Raw genomic sequence first — 13,870 nt, 5'->3', positions numbered from 1 at the left:
CAAAAAAACGGATTCGCAATTTTGAATGAGCCCTAATAGTGAGGTAGATGAGACAAGTGATGTAAAGCCGGTCAATATGAGTGGAGCAAGAAACAGTAAATTGTTGTAGCAATTATAGATGAGTGTGAAATCTTTATTGTCCTCTAATAGCTATCCAGTCCATGAAGATGACGAACCCAAGATGTCTGATGGGCACATTCCTTAAGGGATATATAGAAGGATATAAATCCTTGAGACAGTCATTCCTGATCCGAGTGTGTTAAATGTCAGTCATGAGCTTGTATTCCTTGACTCTCCTGTCCTTTTAAGATTTGAAATTCCCTTTTAATATCAGTACTTTCATGTCTGTGATGTTGTGATCATGGCTGCAAAAGTTTTGGTACAGGCATCTCTTTCCTTTCTTTTATTGTGTGTCGATGAGAGTTCATTCTTGTTCTAAGCTTTTGACCAGTTTCACCGACAAAAGATATCAACCACTGAGCAATCTCAGTTTTATGTTTTCTTCTATTTACTGGCTAATACCGTACAAATATATTTTTCACTTGATCCAGAACATTTATTGGAGGTCTCATGTTGTCCTCTGACAGTCTGCTGCCCATTTCCTGGATGAGATGTCAGGGCGGGTACGGCAGCATTTATTACAGCTTCACCCATTCTGCTAAAGAATCTGAACAGGGTGTATTTTATAAAGTGCCGCCATCTCTATTCCTTTCTCTCTCAAACGGTAAACAGTTCATCTTTTGCCATTCTGCATGCCATCAACATCTTCTGCAGGTCCAGTATGATGCCACAAATTTCTTCTTGTGATTTACACCAATATTTTAAGGGGCCTTTTTACTCTCTGCTTAATTCGTTTTGTTTTAATGATTTAGACCTAATAAATGTGACGTTTTGTCTTCCTCAGGAAGATGAGTCTGAAATCGGAGCGCCGGGCCATCCACGTGGACCAGTCAGAATTACTCTGTAAAAAAGGATGTGGCTACTATGGAAACCCAGCGTGGCAAGGGTTCTGCTCAAAGTGCTGGCGGGAGGAGTACCAGAAGGCACGACAGAAACAAATCCAGGAGGACTGGGAGCTTGCAGAACGGTATACTTATACTCGTCTACGGAAACATGACCTGGTTACATACAGTTACGGCATGCTGCTGTTAAATGGGTTGTCCAGGGGTTTGATATTGTTAGTCTATCCTTAAAGGGGTTGGCCACCTTCTGGTTACTGTTCATTAATTTGTTTGTGAGATGATTATATAGCACTTATTAATATAGTCTTTGTTAAAATGCTGCCCCATTTTCTATATTTTATAAGATATGCCCCCTTGTTTACAAAGTCTGACAGAGGTCCTGTCCATAAGATGGCTGCTGATGGCGGGTCATGTGACCAGGCAAATCATCTCCATGTGATCCGTAACTACGCCGCTCAGTCCCTTGTGTAGTGGACGGAGCTGGCTGCTGCAGTACTGCTCCTGTTCACTTCAGTGGGAACAGTGCTGCAGTTACCAGCTCTTTCCACTACACAACGGATTGAGCGGTGTAGTTGCAGAGCTAAAACAAAGCAGTTGATTGGCGGTGTGTCCTTAGGATAGCCCATCGGTATCAAAATCCCAAACACCTGCTTTAAATCGCAATTATGGCAAGAGAGAATAGGGAGAGGCGCTCATAGGGTAGCAGGCGATAATAATCTACTAAGCGAAATGGGTGGAATGTGCTCACCTTTGGGTGTGTGAGCACAATGTCCGTAAGGGTAGACACACAAGGGGTGGGGGGGGGGGCAGTGCTGCCGGTACCCGTCCAATCCTTTTGGATGGAGTTGCCAAAACTCCTAGGGACTGTTGAGGGCGTGATTAATGATTTGTGTGCGAACACACGATAAGGGTACCTCTTTGGCGCACAGGGACGACCACGATTCAGAGATTCTTTTTTTGTTGGTATAAATGCTATTTATTGTTCAGTGGACAACGCGTTTTGGCGCCAGACACAGCAGCACGCACCAGAGGGAGTCTCCAGCCATCTGGCCACCTTTTTCTTTTTTCTTTTTGCTGTTGGCGTCCCTAAGACTTGAGAAAGAAGTTATAAACTCCGAAACGCGTTGTCCACTGAACAATAAATAGCATTTATACCAACAAAAATAATCTCTGAATCGTGGTCGTCCCTGTGCGCCAAAGAGGTACCCTTATCGTGTGTTCGCACACAAATCATTCATCACGACCTGCTTTAAATGGGAGTTAAAATGAAGGATTATTAATCCAACTAAAGCGTCAAGATCACTTAAAGAGAAGCTGTTGGCTCCGGACAAGTCTGCTTTATTAAATACTTGTATTATTGTGTTTTTTTAAAACTCTGCATTGTGCTGTTCCTCTTGTTATTCCTCCAGAATAACAAGAACAGCACAAGGAAGAGTTCTTAAAGGTGTTTTCCGGTTTCATTAAATTGATGATCTATCCTCAGGATAGGTTTCTGACTTTTGGCACCCCCGCCAATCAGAGACTGTGGCACTCAGGTGAGCATTGCATCCTCTTCAGTTTGTTTATCTGAACGCCATCTACATTGTACTGGTGGTGATGTGCAGGTAGACATTGCAGATGATGCAGCACTTGCACAAGAACCGCGGCCCAGTCAAACAGCTGATCGGACAGTGAATCGGACCTCCACCAATCTGAAATTGATGACTTTCCTAAGGTTGGTTCATTAATATCATGAAACTGGAACAACTCTTTAAAAAAAACGGAGGTTTCAGTATTGTTATTTTATGGGGAATACAAGTATAAAACAGACATGTCAGGAGGGGTGGCAGGTCCTCTTTAACAAGATAATCCATGTCATTTTGCACATACTGTCCCCTCATGAGGATGAGACAGTATTTGTCGGATATGATCAATCTATGTAATTATTCGATTGGCCACCATGAAAGTCTACATTTTCCCTTTGACTGATGCAAGAGAAAATGTATTGCTGGCCGCAACTTTAATGTAATTTAAAAGCTGGACCAGCAGGCATCATCTGATCTCCGGCGCAGCGATCTCTAGAGAAAGAATTGTGTCATCCTGATGACATCTTGAAGACGCAGTAGCTGTGCGGGTGACCATCTGATATAATACAGAGAGAAAGATAGTGCCTAATGGAAGTGTAGCACCGCTATGTGTTTGAGATTAGATGGGCGAGATACTGTGGATTAAATGAGACTCAGATCACCTGAAGAGCTCTGACTTCCTAATGCTGGAGATCTCCGAGCCCAATACTCCAGTGATGACATATGCTTATCCACAACAGTAAGGACAAGCACCACTTTCACCATGTCTTAACCTATTCCGGAACAAGTTCTTGTAACCACATAATATACTGGGTAATCCCCACAAGCAAATTATCCTAACATTTCACATGGATGTCTAGGCATGACCTGTAGACATTTGCCATTACAGCTTGCAGAGGGAAGAAGAGGAGGCTTACGCCAGCAGCCAAGGAGCGCAGGGTGGTCAAACATCTCTGGGCTTTACCAAATTTGAAGAAAAGAAATCCAATGAAAAGACAAGAAAAGTGACAACGGTGAAGAAATTCTTTACAGCCTCATCCAAAAGTGTACCGAAGAAAGGTAACCACACGTATAAGCAATACACAGCAGTGCACAGTATCTCCCTGTTGTAATGTATTGCTCCTGACTCCTCCTGTTCAATCTTCCATATCCCTATTATTGGTAAGACACGGCTGCCAAAATAAGTTACTTCTTACACATAAGTGGCATCTTGTAAATCTGTCATGTGACAATCCCAGTTTGGGCAGAGAATTCCGGAAATTTAGAATATGTTCCTTAGGCTGGTTTCACACAGTCAAGAGCGTTCCATGTGACAGCAGCATTTCCCAGACTCAGGGCTCATTCACACGACCGTATGAATGGGTCCGCATCAGTTCTGCAGAATGGGTGCGGACCCATTAGTTTCAATAGGGCTGCAAAAGTATAGTTCCATTCCACTGCGCCACAAAAAATATAGAGCATGTCCTATTCTTGTCCGGACAAGAATAGGCAGTTCTATCATAGGGCCGGCCATGTGCGGTCCGCAAAATGTGGAACACAGACGGCCGGTATCCGTGTTTTGCGGATCCCCAACTTGAGGACTGCAAAACACGGTCGTCTGAATGCACCCTTACTGCATCTCGGCGGACCAGAACTCACTGCAACTTAGTAATTAATCAATGATGTGAGTACAGGAATGTAGGTGACTATGATACAGTGAGTTTGGGTCCACTGAGCCATGGAAGGTCCGGCTGTCACATCGACCATATTTCACAGACCTTACACACACTTCTGAGACCGGCTTAAGGATGTGAAATAGGTGATGTATATTTTTGTTCTCTGACATTTGCTTTAAACAGGTTATCCCATTCAGAATAGGGGTAAGTGTCTGATCAGCGGGGGTCCAACTGCAGAGTTCCCCACTGATCCCAAGCATGGTGGCCTTATGTTCCCCCATTTGAACGAAGAGGCTGTCCATTCTACTCTGAAACTGCCGGAGATAGCTGAGAACAAGCACTCTTCTCTCTCCGGTAGTCCCCTGACGCTGCAGTGTGCATGTGTGACTGCCGCCACTCTATTCAAGTGGGAAAAACACAGGGTCCCAGTTTTCATAAATAGTGGGGGCCGCCAATCAGACAATCATCCCCTGTGCTGTGGATAGGGGATAAGTGTTTGTAATAGGATAATACCTTTAAGGTAGCAGCTTAGTTTTCTCTCCCTTATTTTACATTAGCTGTGGGAATGCAGCCGAACACTTAAATGTTCAAGTCTTTGAAATCCCTAACAATCAAGTTAAAGGGAACCTGTCACCGGGATTTTGTGCATAGAGCTGAGGACATGGGTTGCTAGATGGCCGCTAGCACATCCGCAATACCCAGTCCCCATAGCTCTGTGTGCTTTTATTGTGTAAAACAAACGATTTGATACATATGCAAATTACCCTGAGATGAGTCCTGTCCCTGACTCATCTCACGTACAGGACTCATCTCAGGTTAATTTGCATATGTATGAAATCGTTTTTTTTTTACACAATAAAAGCACACAGAGCTATGGGGACTGGGTATTGCAGATGTGCTAGCGGCCATCTAGCAACCCATGTCCTCAGCTCTATACACAAAATCCTGGTGACAGGTTCCCTTTAAATGCAGCCAGGAATCACTAGCATTCATAGTAACAAACATGTTTCTGACTAAAGGGGCTTCTAAAAATCCCATTCACCCACTGCAGAAAGAATCTGCACAGATTTGAGAGTATTCTGCAAATCTGCAGCATGTTCTATCTGTTGTGGATTTCTTGCACATTTTGCCCCTTTGCGCTGCAATAAGGTGTTGTCTGCCATGGGGCAAGAGAAGGCTCCCTGATCTCTCAGGCCCAAAACATTTATGAACTATGTGAGCGCTTCTCTCTCCTCGTTCTAGTGATCATCGGGGGTCTCAGCATTCACACCCTCACCAATCAGAACTTTTGATATGTCTCTATGGCAAATCAAAAGTTTTTTGAAAACTCAGAGACCCTTTAATATCTGAACACAAATAAGTGAAAATGAAGCATCGCCTCTTGGACATGCCTTGTAACACTTTACTACATCCCATTTTGTACAGAATTGTGCAGTAGATATAAGCCCTTCACCCACAACACCAGCTTGTCCTCATGACGGACATATGGGAAAATGTGCTGCAGGACATTAGAACAATGTACCGGCATCTCAAGCGGCATGGGGCGAGAGAAGTAAGATATAGGAGTCCTGCAGACATCCCTGGCAGCTTAGTCGTTGCTGGTCTGCATGGGTCCGGTCAGAATTGATTAGGCCTATGTCAGCAGCTATCATCTCTGACCTCATTACAGTCGGAGCAGCTACTAAAGAAATGTTACCCTTTGGGGAAGCAATTAAAGGGGTGGTCTCATCAGAGATATCCACTTTCAGAATGTGGCACCTTTGGACGATGAGCATATCCGGAAAACAGCTGATTCTGCCAGAGTATCTGCAGCCAGCCAGGTATTTTACATGGCAGTAATTTAGGTGAATAGTCTGCCATAACAGGAATGGCTTGTGTAGAGCGGCTCCCTGTTTTGATGAAACCTCTTCCCCCCCTGATGTCCATATTCCCTAATATGCTCATGGACAGGGAATGTCTTCATGAGAAAACCCATTTAAGGAATTGTTGTGCAAGCAGTTCCTTTATGGGTTTTGATAAAGGTATATACATATTTGTGTGGGTTCTCAGTATATATCAGAGGGCGACCTCAGCAGTGGGCCGGATGGCAAGGAGCTAGGTAAGTGCACTTCCCTCCTCAGCTCCAGGGATGGTGGGGAGGGGGCCGAACCTGGAGAACCCCTTAAAGGGTATGTTCACATTATCACGTAGCAGATTCTTATGTCCGAAAAATCAAGAGATAAAGAGGAACGTATGCCTGGGTGCTGTATTGCTCGTTGTGCCCAAACCATGCCAGTACCAATGATGATCTAGTTAGAGGATCACAAACCTGAGTCAGTAGGAACCCAGACCCATCCTTACTGGTGACAACTGCATGCTACTTTGTCTCTTTATTTAGCACTTTTTGTTTCATCCTTTTATCATAATTAATTTCATTTCTGCATTTATTTTTCCTCCTCCTGATTTCTCCCCTTTTCCTGTCACGTAACCTTTTTGGCTATCTGATTTGCTCCTGAAACTATCCAGACACGGAAGAAAAGTCTGGTAAGCCGGTGCAGGCAGAAGGCAGGGAGCGCAGTGCTGACATTCTCAGGGACCTGAAGGGTCTCTTTGTCCCTCCCTGGGAGCTGGCCTCTCCTGCTGAAGGTAACACAGCTCAGACAGTGCTACTTGCTGATTAGTGTCTTGTTCTTGTTGTAGATGGGAGTGCAGTGTGTCTGTATGAAAAGTGTAGCTCCATCATGTCAGTATAATCAATGTAGAATGTGATTCTGTACTTGCTGTGGAGTTGTCAGTACTTTCCAGCAACATGTCCACCCTCTTCATTACTTCAGTATATTCACAAACCAGACCCATTACATAGCGGAGCCTCCAGAGTGTGTGCGGACACAATTCCAGTCACAAAATGAGAAAAACAGTAAAAGGGGGCACTCTCTGGGGGTATATATCATCTTATATCAATGTATACTCTTCAAGGATCGAAAGATGGAACCATTAACCAGACCAGGTTGTGTGCTTAAAGGGAGTCTGTCACCTACTTTAAGCGTTTTAGACCGCTTATATCACATTATAGCACAGTTGCCCAACATAAAAACAGTATCTTTATTCTGTCTTTGCCACGTCCACAAGATTAGGTCCCGCAAGTGCCCAGGTCCCTCTCTCATGTGCCACCATAACCGCTCCGCTTGCAGTCCTTGTGCGAGCGTCGGTCACCACCGGGCCCATGCATGCACACTGTTAAGATCAGAGCTCCTTCCCATAGTGGGCAGAACAGTGCGCATTCGTGGACCCAGCAGTGACCGGCGCTCACACAAGATCTAAGCTAGGGGCGGAGGATAAATTAGGATACAACCTCAATATTGGAAAGTTGCTCCTATTACTCTTCATGCACTCCGCTTATAGAGTATGAAGGGTGCTTCCATAAAAGTTTATTCTATTAGTAGGAACAACGCATTTCAATCCAAACCGGAGGCCTCCATCAGGCACCCTATTTATCTAGTGGGCTTTTTGAATGTTCTGCAGCAATGAATGGGGTGAGGTTGTTGTTAAAAAGTTCAAAAAACAACATTGCAGGGTATGGATGTCTATAAGCACCCTGGATAGATTTATTTTACACTGATTCATGGGAACCTGTGATCCCCTGTTGTAACGCCCTCTTTGAGTGCAGCATAAAGTAGTGACAGACATGCTTATATAATTATGTTCAGTAGCTTTTGAGAACTTGCATGATATGCAGACTCCTCTGCTCTCCAACCACTATATTACTGGACATAGGAGAAAGATGTCAGTCGGGGACTGGAGGGTCTTCTCGCTGGTCGTGCACTGCTACGATTAAGATGTAAGTTTTCAAAAACTTCAGCACATTATAGGGGTTGTCTCCATAAAAAAATAAGGTATTAAGATAATAAAAGAAGTTATACTCACCAGACCAAACCCCCTCCCCTCCATTGCTGCCATTCTGATCCTGTCCGCTGCTGCAGCCATGACATATGTTGCCTGCAACGATGACGTCCTGTATATGTTGGCTGCAGCCAGTCACTGGTCTCAGCAGTATACAGCTCAAGATCACTGAGGCCAAGTAGTGGCTGCAGTGGTCACATGTTGGTATACAGGCAAGCTATTACTGAAGTCAAGAGTATGACGTCATGGCTTGAGTGGCGGGGAGGACCAGAGCGACAACGCGGGAGCAGAGGGGGTTAGAACTGGTAAAAATATATTTTTTATGGATTTAACATATTTCCTGCCTTCTAAAACGTTAAAAAAAAGTGTAACAACCGTAGTGCCTGCCACTACTCAGAGAGGGCAGCATAATGGGAGTGACAGGTTCCCTTAAATGGGTCAAACGTAAAGGTAGAGCTTCACTTTATAGCAGCTTTGCTTTGGTTTAGAAAAGCTTTTAGTAAGGTAAATGTGATTGATCTGAAGCCTCTGGTGTATTAGTATACTGTACAGTATGTCTGTGCATTGCAGTCTGTAAATAGACAATTCCACCAATATTCCTGCCGCTGACCAGTCATTGTGAGACAACCCTGTAAAGCAGGTGTAAATCCCCCTGTGCATAGTGGAGAACATCCTCAATAGCAGAACCTGTGGAGCCCCACGTGCAGGATGACTGCAGATACAGACCTTAAAGCAATACAATGAAACATTAGCTACAACATCAGTACATACATATCCTGACTTTATTTTGGTAGGTAAGGGGGGTTGCAAATAGGGTTTGTCCGTTTAGGACAGCCTAATTTCGGGTATATATACAGCTACTGTATTTTGTCCGGTTTGTGCATTGCAAAGGGTGAAATCTGCACCGAAAATCTGCACAAAGAATTGACATGTTGTGGATTTCCAAATCCACATCACAGCTCAATTTCCACACGTAAAATTAGAGATTTTGAAAATCTCATCTACATAGCCGGTACCGTATTACGCTGTGGATTTTCCCATCGATGAGCTGTTTGCTTGGGGAATGTTTCTGCCGCCGCTGATCTTGACACACATCCCCTTATTGATTTTACTGCAGATTCACCGTGAATTTCACCCCTATACATCCGCGACCTATCCACACTATAACGGACAAGCTGCTGTTTTCACAGTCCACAACCTGCGTGTTTTTTCATGCCTTTTCAAAACCCTTTTCACGTCATGTGTTGTACCGTAATTCGCTGCAGACTTGCGCTCATCCACCATGTCTGAACTCCCCTGATCTCTTCCCAGTGTCCTGAAAAGTAAAAGCCTTGGCCCTGAGCTGTAGCCGACAAAGGCTGGTGCCAGGTCGGGCCCCCCTCCCTAATCTAATGTCCAGTGGACAACGATTGTCTCGATGGAGCAACCTCTTTACATAAGAACTTTTTCTTTTTTTTTAATGATATCTGAATGTCAGTTGTTTTCTTCCAGAAATCTACTATTAGAGAACATGTTTTCCCTCCTTGAGTGCTCTGATTCTAACCAGTACTTATAGCTATATCTGCTTCTGGGAAAGCTGGGTGAAAAACAGTATGGCTGTCTTTTTTCAGTTCCAACAGATTTAGCATAGTGGCAAATCTAATAATTTTAGTGAAAGGCATTCAGGAGGCTGGGAAATCCTTTGGTGAGCTACAGCAGTGGAGATGTTGATTGATTTTGCATCCAGCTTTCCCAGAAGCAGATATACATAAGCAATGGCTGAATGCAGTTTTTATTGCGTGCAGTGCGTGTGCTTTTGCTGCCATTTTATTGCTCGCTGTCTCTCAGTTCTTCCATTCCTTTGTTCATTTATCATTTGTATTAACCGCTCTGTGTTTTAATGTGTCGTTGTCCTGTTTTACTTCATTCCTCCTCCATCGATATACACAAGTGCTCTATGACAAGCTCCGAGGTGGGTCCATAAGAACATACGTGTCTGTGTTATCACTGTGCTTGGAGTGTGTTCACATGTATCTTGTGGTGGTATCTTTTGTGTGACGGAAATCCTGCTTCTCCTGGCGAGAGATTGAATCTGTGTGACCATCATCATCGGACTTCCGTCTCACAGCTGATTGAAGGGTGGATAAGGCTCTGTTCACACCTCCTTTTGGCGATATTAGAGGTATTCGTTAGAGAGTCCCCCACGTGTACTTCTGATGAAGGCCTCCAACGTATTCCACTGTATAGGCTGAATGGAGCCGTAGGATTACATGGGGTGTATACGCCAAACTTGAGTCTCTAAAGTGATGTGCACAACCATTAACAAGTTGTGTCAATGGGATTCTCCGTTTAGTAGTACCAGGCCTTATAGTTGGACACTTTTGAAACAAATCTAAATGTATTCTTCATTGGGCTGTATAATAGTAGAAACAGACCCATAGTGCTCGGCCCTATTCAATTAAATGAAGCCGAGCTGCAATACCACGTGTGGCCCAGTTGACAACAGTGGCGCTCTTCTGGGGAGAAAAAAGCAGCTGTGTTTTTCTGTTACACGGCCCCTTAAAGAGTAATGCTGAGTACATGATATCGGTGCTGGCACTGTATGCTCGGTGTGCATTGCAGCAGTAGTAAACATAATGATTTTTATGTGAATTCCATGAAAGTCAAGGTCCCCAGAAGTATTTGACCACTGTCAGCCAAACCTGCTGTTTTCAGTGGGTTCAGCTGACAATCTAAGGCTTTGTGCAAACAACCGTATTTTTGTTCTGCATCCGATCCACATTTTTTTGGAAATTGGATGCGGACCCATTCATTTCAGTGGGGGCGGAAAAGAAACCGCGGACAGAACACCATGTGATGTCCGCATCCATATGTCTGCATGTCCGTCCCACAAATAGAACATGTCCTATACTTGTCTGTTTTGCGGACAAGGATAGGACATTTCTATAGAAGGGAAAAAGAAAATGGTGTCATGCACACAGTCAGGATCTGTGTTTTGCGGATTTGCAGTTTGTGGACTGCAGAACAGATATGGTCGTTTGCATGAGGCCTAATGTGTACGGGGAGCTCCTGACTCTCCACTGATGGATGATGTTGGGGCGCACTGAATTTCGACACTCGATTTTTATACTCTGGCAACAGAAACCGCTACCAGACACCGGAGGTTTTTCTTGTCTCCCCACTAACAGCGCATACATGCTCAGACAAGCCGAGGATGCATGTGTACGGGGTAGTTCAGCGAACATTCAGCGTATGGACCTCTTCAGTCCCCGGCACGTGTAGTTCTGAGTGCTGCTTGTTTCCTGATGGCATGTCTTCTTCTGGATGACCAGTCATAGGGTTGGTAGACAACTGCCTATCCTTAGGCTGGATAAATGAACCTTTACGGAGTGTCTGGCTATGTAAATCGTTCCGCAAAAAATCATTCACTCAGCATTATTCTGGTTTCTAGGTGGAGACTGGAAAATAATCAGACATTAGCGTGAAATGTGCTTATAAAATGTTCCTTTAAAAATCATACTGTATTTAAAGGGGTAATACGGCCTCCACAAATATAATATACTCTATAGTGACAATATACTTTCTGTATCGCTACCGTGGAGTTTCAAGATCTCTGCTTGCAGTCCTTCAGTAGAAGCCTTGTGTATAGACATCTGTCTTGGTCATGGGATGGACACATGTGCATGGCTCGTTATAAGACACATCTCTCATAACTGTACCATAAGGGTGCATTCACACACAGTGGATTTGCGCACCTGCAAATGCGCACAGAGTATTGCAGAGGGAAGAGGATTAGACTTTCAAATCTGCTGATTTTCATGACGGATTTCAGCAGTTTTATAGCAGAGACCCAGGAGGCAGGGTGCAGGGTTAAAAGACTCCCCTGTCACTGGCGCTCTGGTTCTCCTCTGCTTCTGTTCCCGCTGACCAGAAGTGTGATATGTCTAAGTCACTGCTGCCTGCCAATCACAGGCCTCATCAGTGACGTGTGCAGGAACGGCACCTAACCACTGCCGGCAGCAGTGACGTCCGTGTAGATGGCACATGACACTTCCAGTCCAGTGGGGACTGGAAACAGAGGAGAAGGGAGCCCAGTGATGGAAGCAGAGTACCGTTGACAGGTAAGTCATTATTTTGGAGAACTACTTTAATGTGGGAGGGGTGAAAACTTCTGTGAATCTGCAGCAAAATCCACATGTAATACATGCATATTTCTGGGGGGATTCACTAAAGATGTGCAGCGAGATCCATTTACTGTAACTATTGAGCCATAATCAGGATTTTTACTCCATTGAAGGTTCCTATGGAGTGGCTGCAAGCAGAGATTGTGAAGCTGCAGGAAAATTATACAGAAAGTAGTATTTATACAAAGGATATCCTTTATAAGTAAGAGCTGTAATACCCCTTTACTTATAAGGTTGGAAGCCCTGCGGAATGATATTTCTTGGAAAGCGTAGTAACTGTGCTGTAACGGCCAGACCATATTGTAAGTGTTGTAAATTGTGTAATATGACCTGAAATTCCATTACAGCAGAAGGAAAAGATAAAGGGATTGTAAAATGTCTCAGAGGTGACCTTTATAAATCATAAAACAGTTTTGGGCCTCAGATCAGAACGTTTTGGAGTAAAGTTTATCCAAAGTAATGTGTTTTTTAATATTTATTTTTTGGAAACAGATATGAAAGAAGCCAAAGCCCCCAGCCCTTCTCTTACGCGCCAGTACAGCCTGGAGACTGATCGGGTGTCTAAAGATTTTATTGAGTTTTTAAAGACGTACCAAAAAGCAGGACATGATGTCTACAAACAGTGCAGAGTCTTCTTGGAAGCCGTACACCACAAGAAGGTATCTGGATCTTTTTCTTTGACACATTCATTCTGCGTATTTCAGGTAGTGACATTTATACATTAGGCTATTTTCACACTAGCGGCAGGGCGGATCCGACAGGCTGTTCACCCTGTCGGATCCATCCTGCCGCTATTTCGCCGGACCGCCGCTTCGTCCCCATTGACTATAATTGGGACGGGGGCGGAGCTCCGGCGCAGCACGGCAGTGCACGGCGAAAGGCCGCCGGACTAAAAGTACTGCATGTCTGACTTTTTAGTCCGGCGGCCTCTCACCGCGAACTGCCGTGCTACGCCGGAGCTCCGCCCCCGTCCCCATTATAGTCACAGGGGACAGAGCGGCGGCACAGCGAAATAGCGGCAGGACGGATCCGACAGGGTGAACAGCCTGTCGGATACGTCCTGCCGCTAGTGTGAAAGTACCCTTACCTGCGCATTACAGCTCAATCCTCCTGATAAATCTCATGGAATTTATGCATACAAATTAGATCACCCTGCCATATTGTGTGTAACGTATTTTATTGGGTTGCAAACATGTGAATGTTTTTGTGATTTGTGCAGAAAGAATTATATTTTTTCCCAATAGATTTTTTTTCCATCACTTACAACTGCTGTAATATGGTCACCACAGGTCCAGCTGCTGACACCCCAAGGAATCTGCTGATTTAGTTGGGGCGAATTGCCATAAACGGATTAATTGAATGGTTGTCCTTTTAATACATGGCAGTCCCAGTTTACCAGAGAGAGACTCTGCTTGATAGCGGCTCTCTGAGCTTGGGAGGAGTACTGATCAGGGGGTCCCTCGACAGGTCACGTGGACAGGGGTTGTCCCGTTGGAACGTCGCCCATTATACAATTTCAAGAGTTTTGCCTTAAAAAACAAGGCTCTTTCACTAAATGGCAGAAAAGTGCATAGAATATTGCATACAGTTGCAATGTAGTTATTTCATTTTTATATCACATCATAAGTTGGGCAGCCATTAGGCCA

The 13,870-nt window shown here is 44.4% G+C and overlaps 1 protein-coding gene across 2 annotated transcripts in view; it reads left to right on the top strand.

Annotated features, from left to right (window-relative positions):
• RABGEF1 (RAB guanine nucleotide exchange factor 1) overlaps positions 1–13,870 on the top strand; it is a 30,998-nt gene that overhangs the window by 8,754 nt on the left and 8,374 nt on the right. The window contains exons 2-5 of one of the 2 annotated variants that reach the window (XM_040423466.1): positions 905–1,087; positions 3,417–3,586; positions 6,688–6,807; positions 12,717–12,883. In XM_040423466.1, the coding sequence (XP_040279400.1) occupies positions 909–1,087; positions 3,417–3,586; positions 6,688–6,807; positions 12,717–12,883 (636 nt within the window). In that variant the 5' untranslated portion in view covers positions 905–908. The remainder of the gene's footprint in view (positions 1–904; positions 1,088–3,416; positions 3,587–6,687; positions 6,808–12,716; positions 12,884–13,870) is intronic. The other variant, XM_040423465.1, reaches the window with a different exon arrangement.

This window comes from Bufo bufo, chromosome 3 (genome assembly GCF_905171765.1).
Source record: "Bufo bufo chromosome 3, aBufBuf1.1, whole genome shotgun sequence".
NCBI lineage: Eukaryota > Metazoa > Chordata > Amphibia > Anura > Bufonidae > Bufo > Bufo bufo.
The sequence above is the reverse complement of the archived record's forward strand: the minus strand, read 5'-3'. Positions and strand labels throughout refer to the sequence as shown.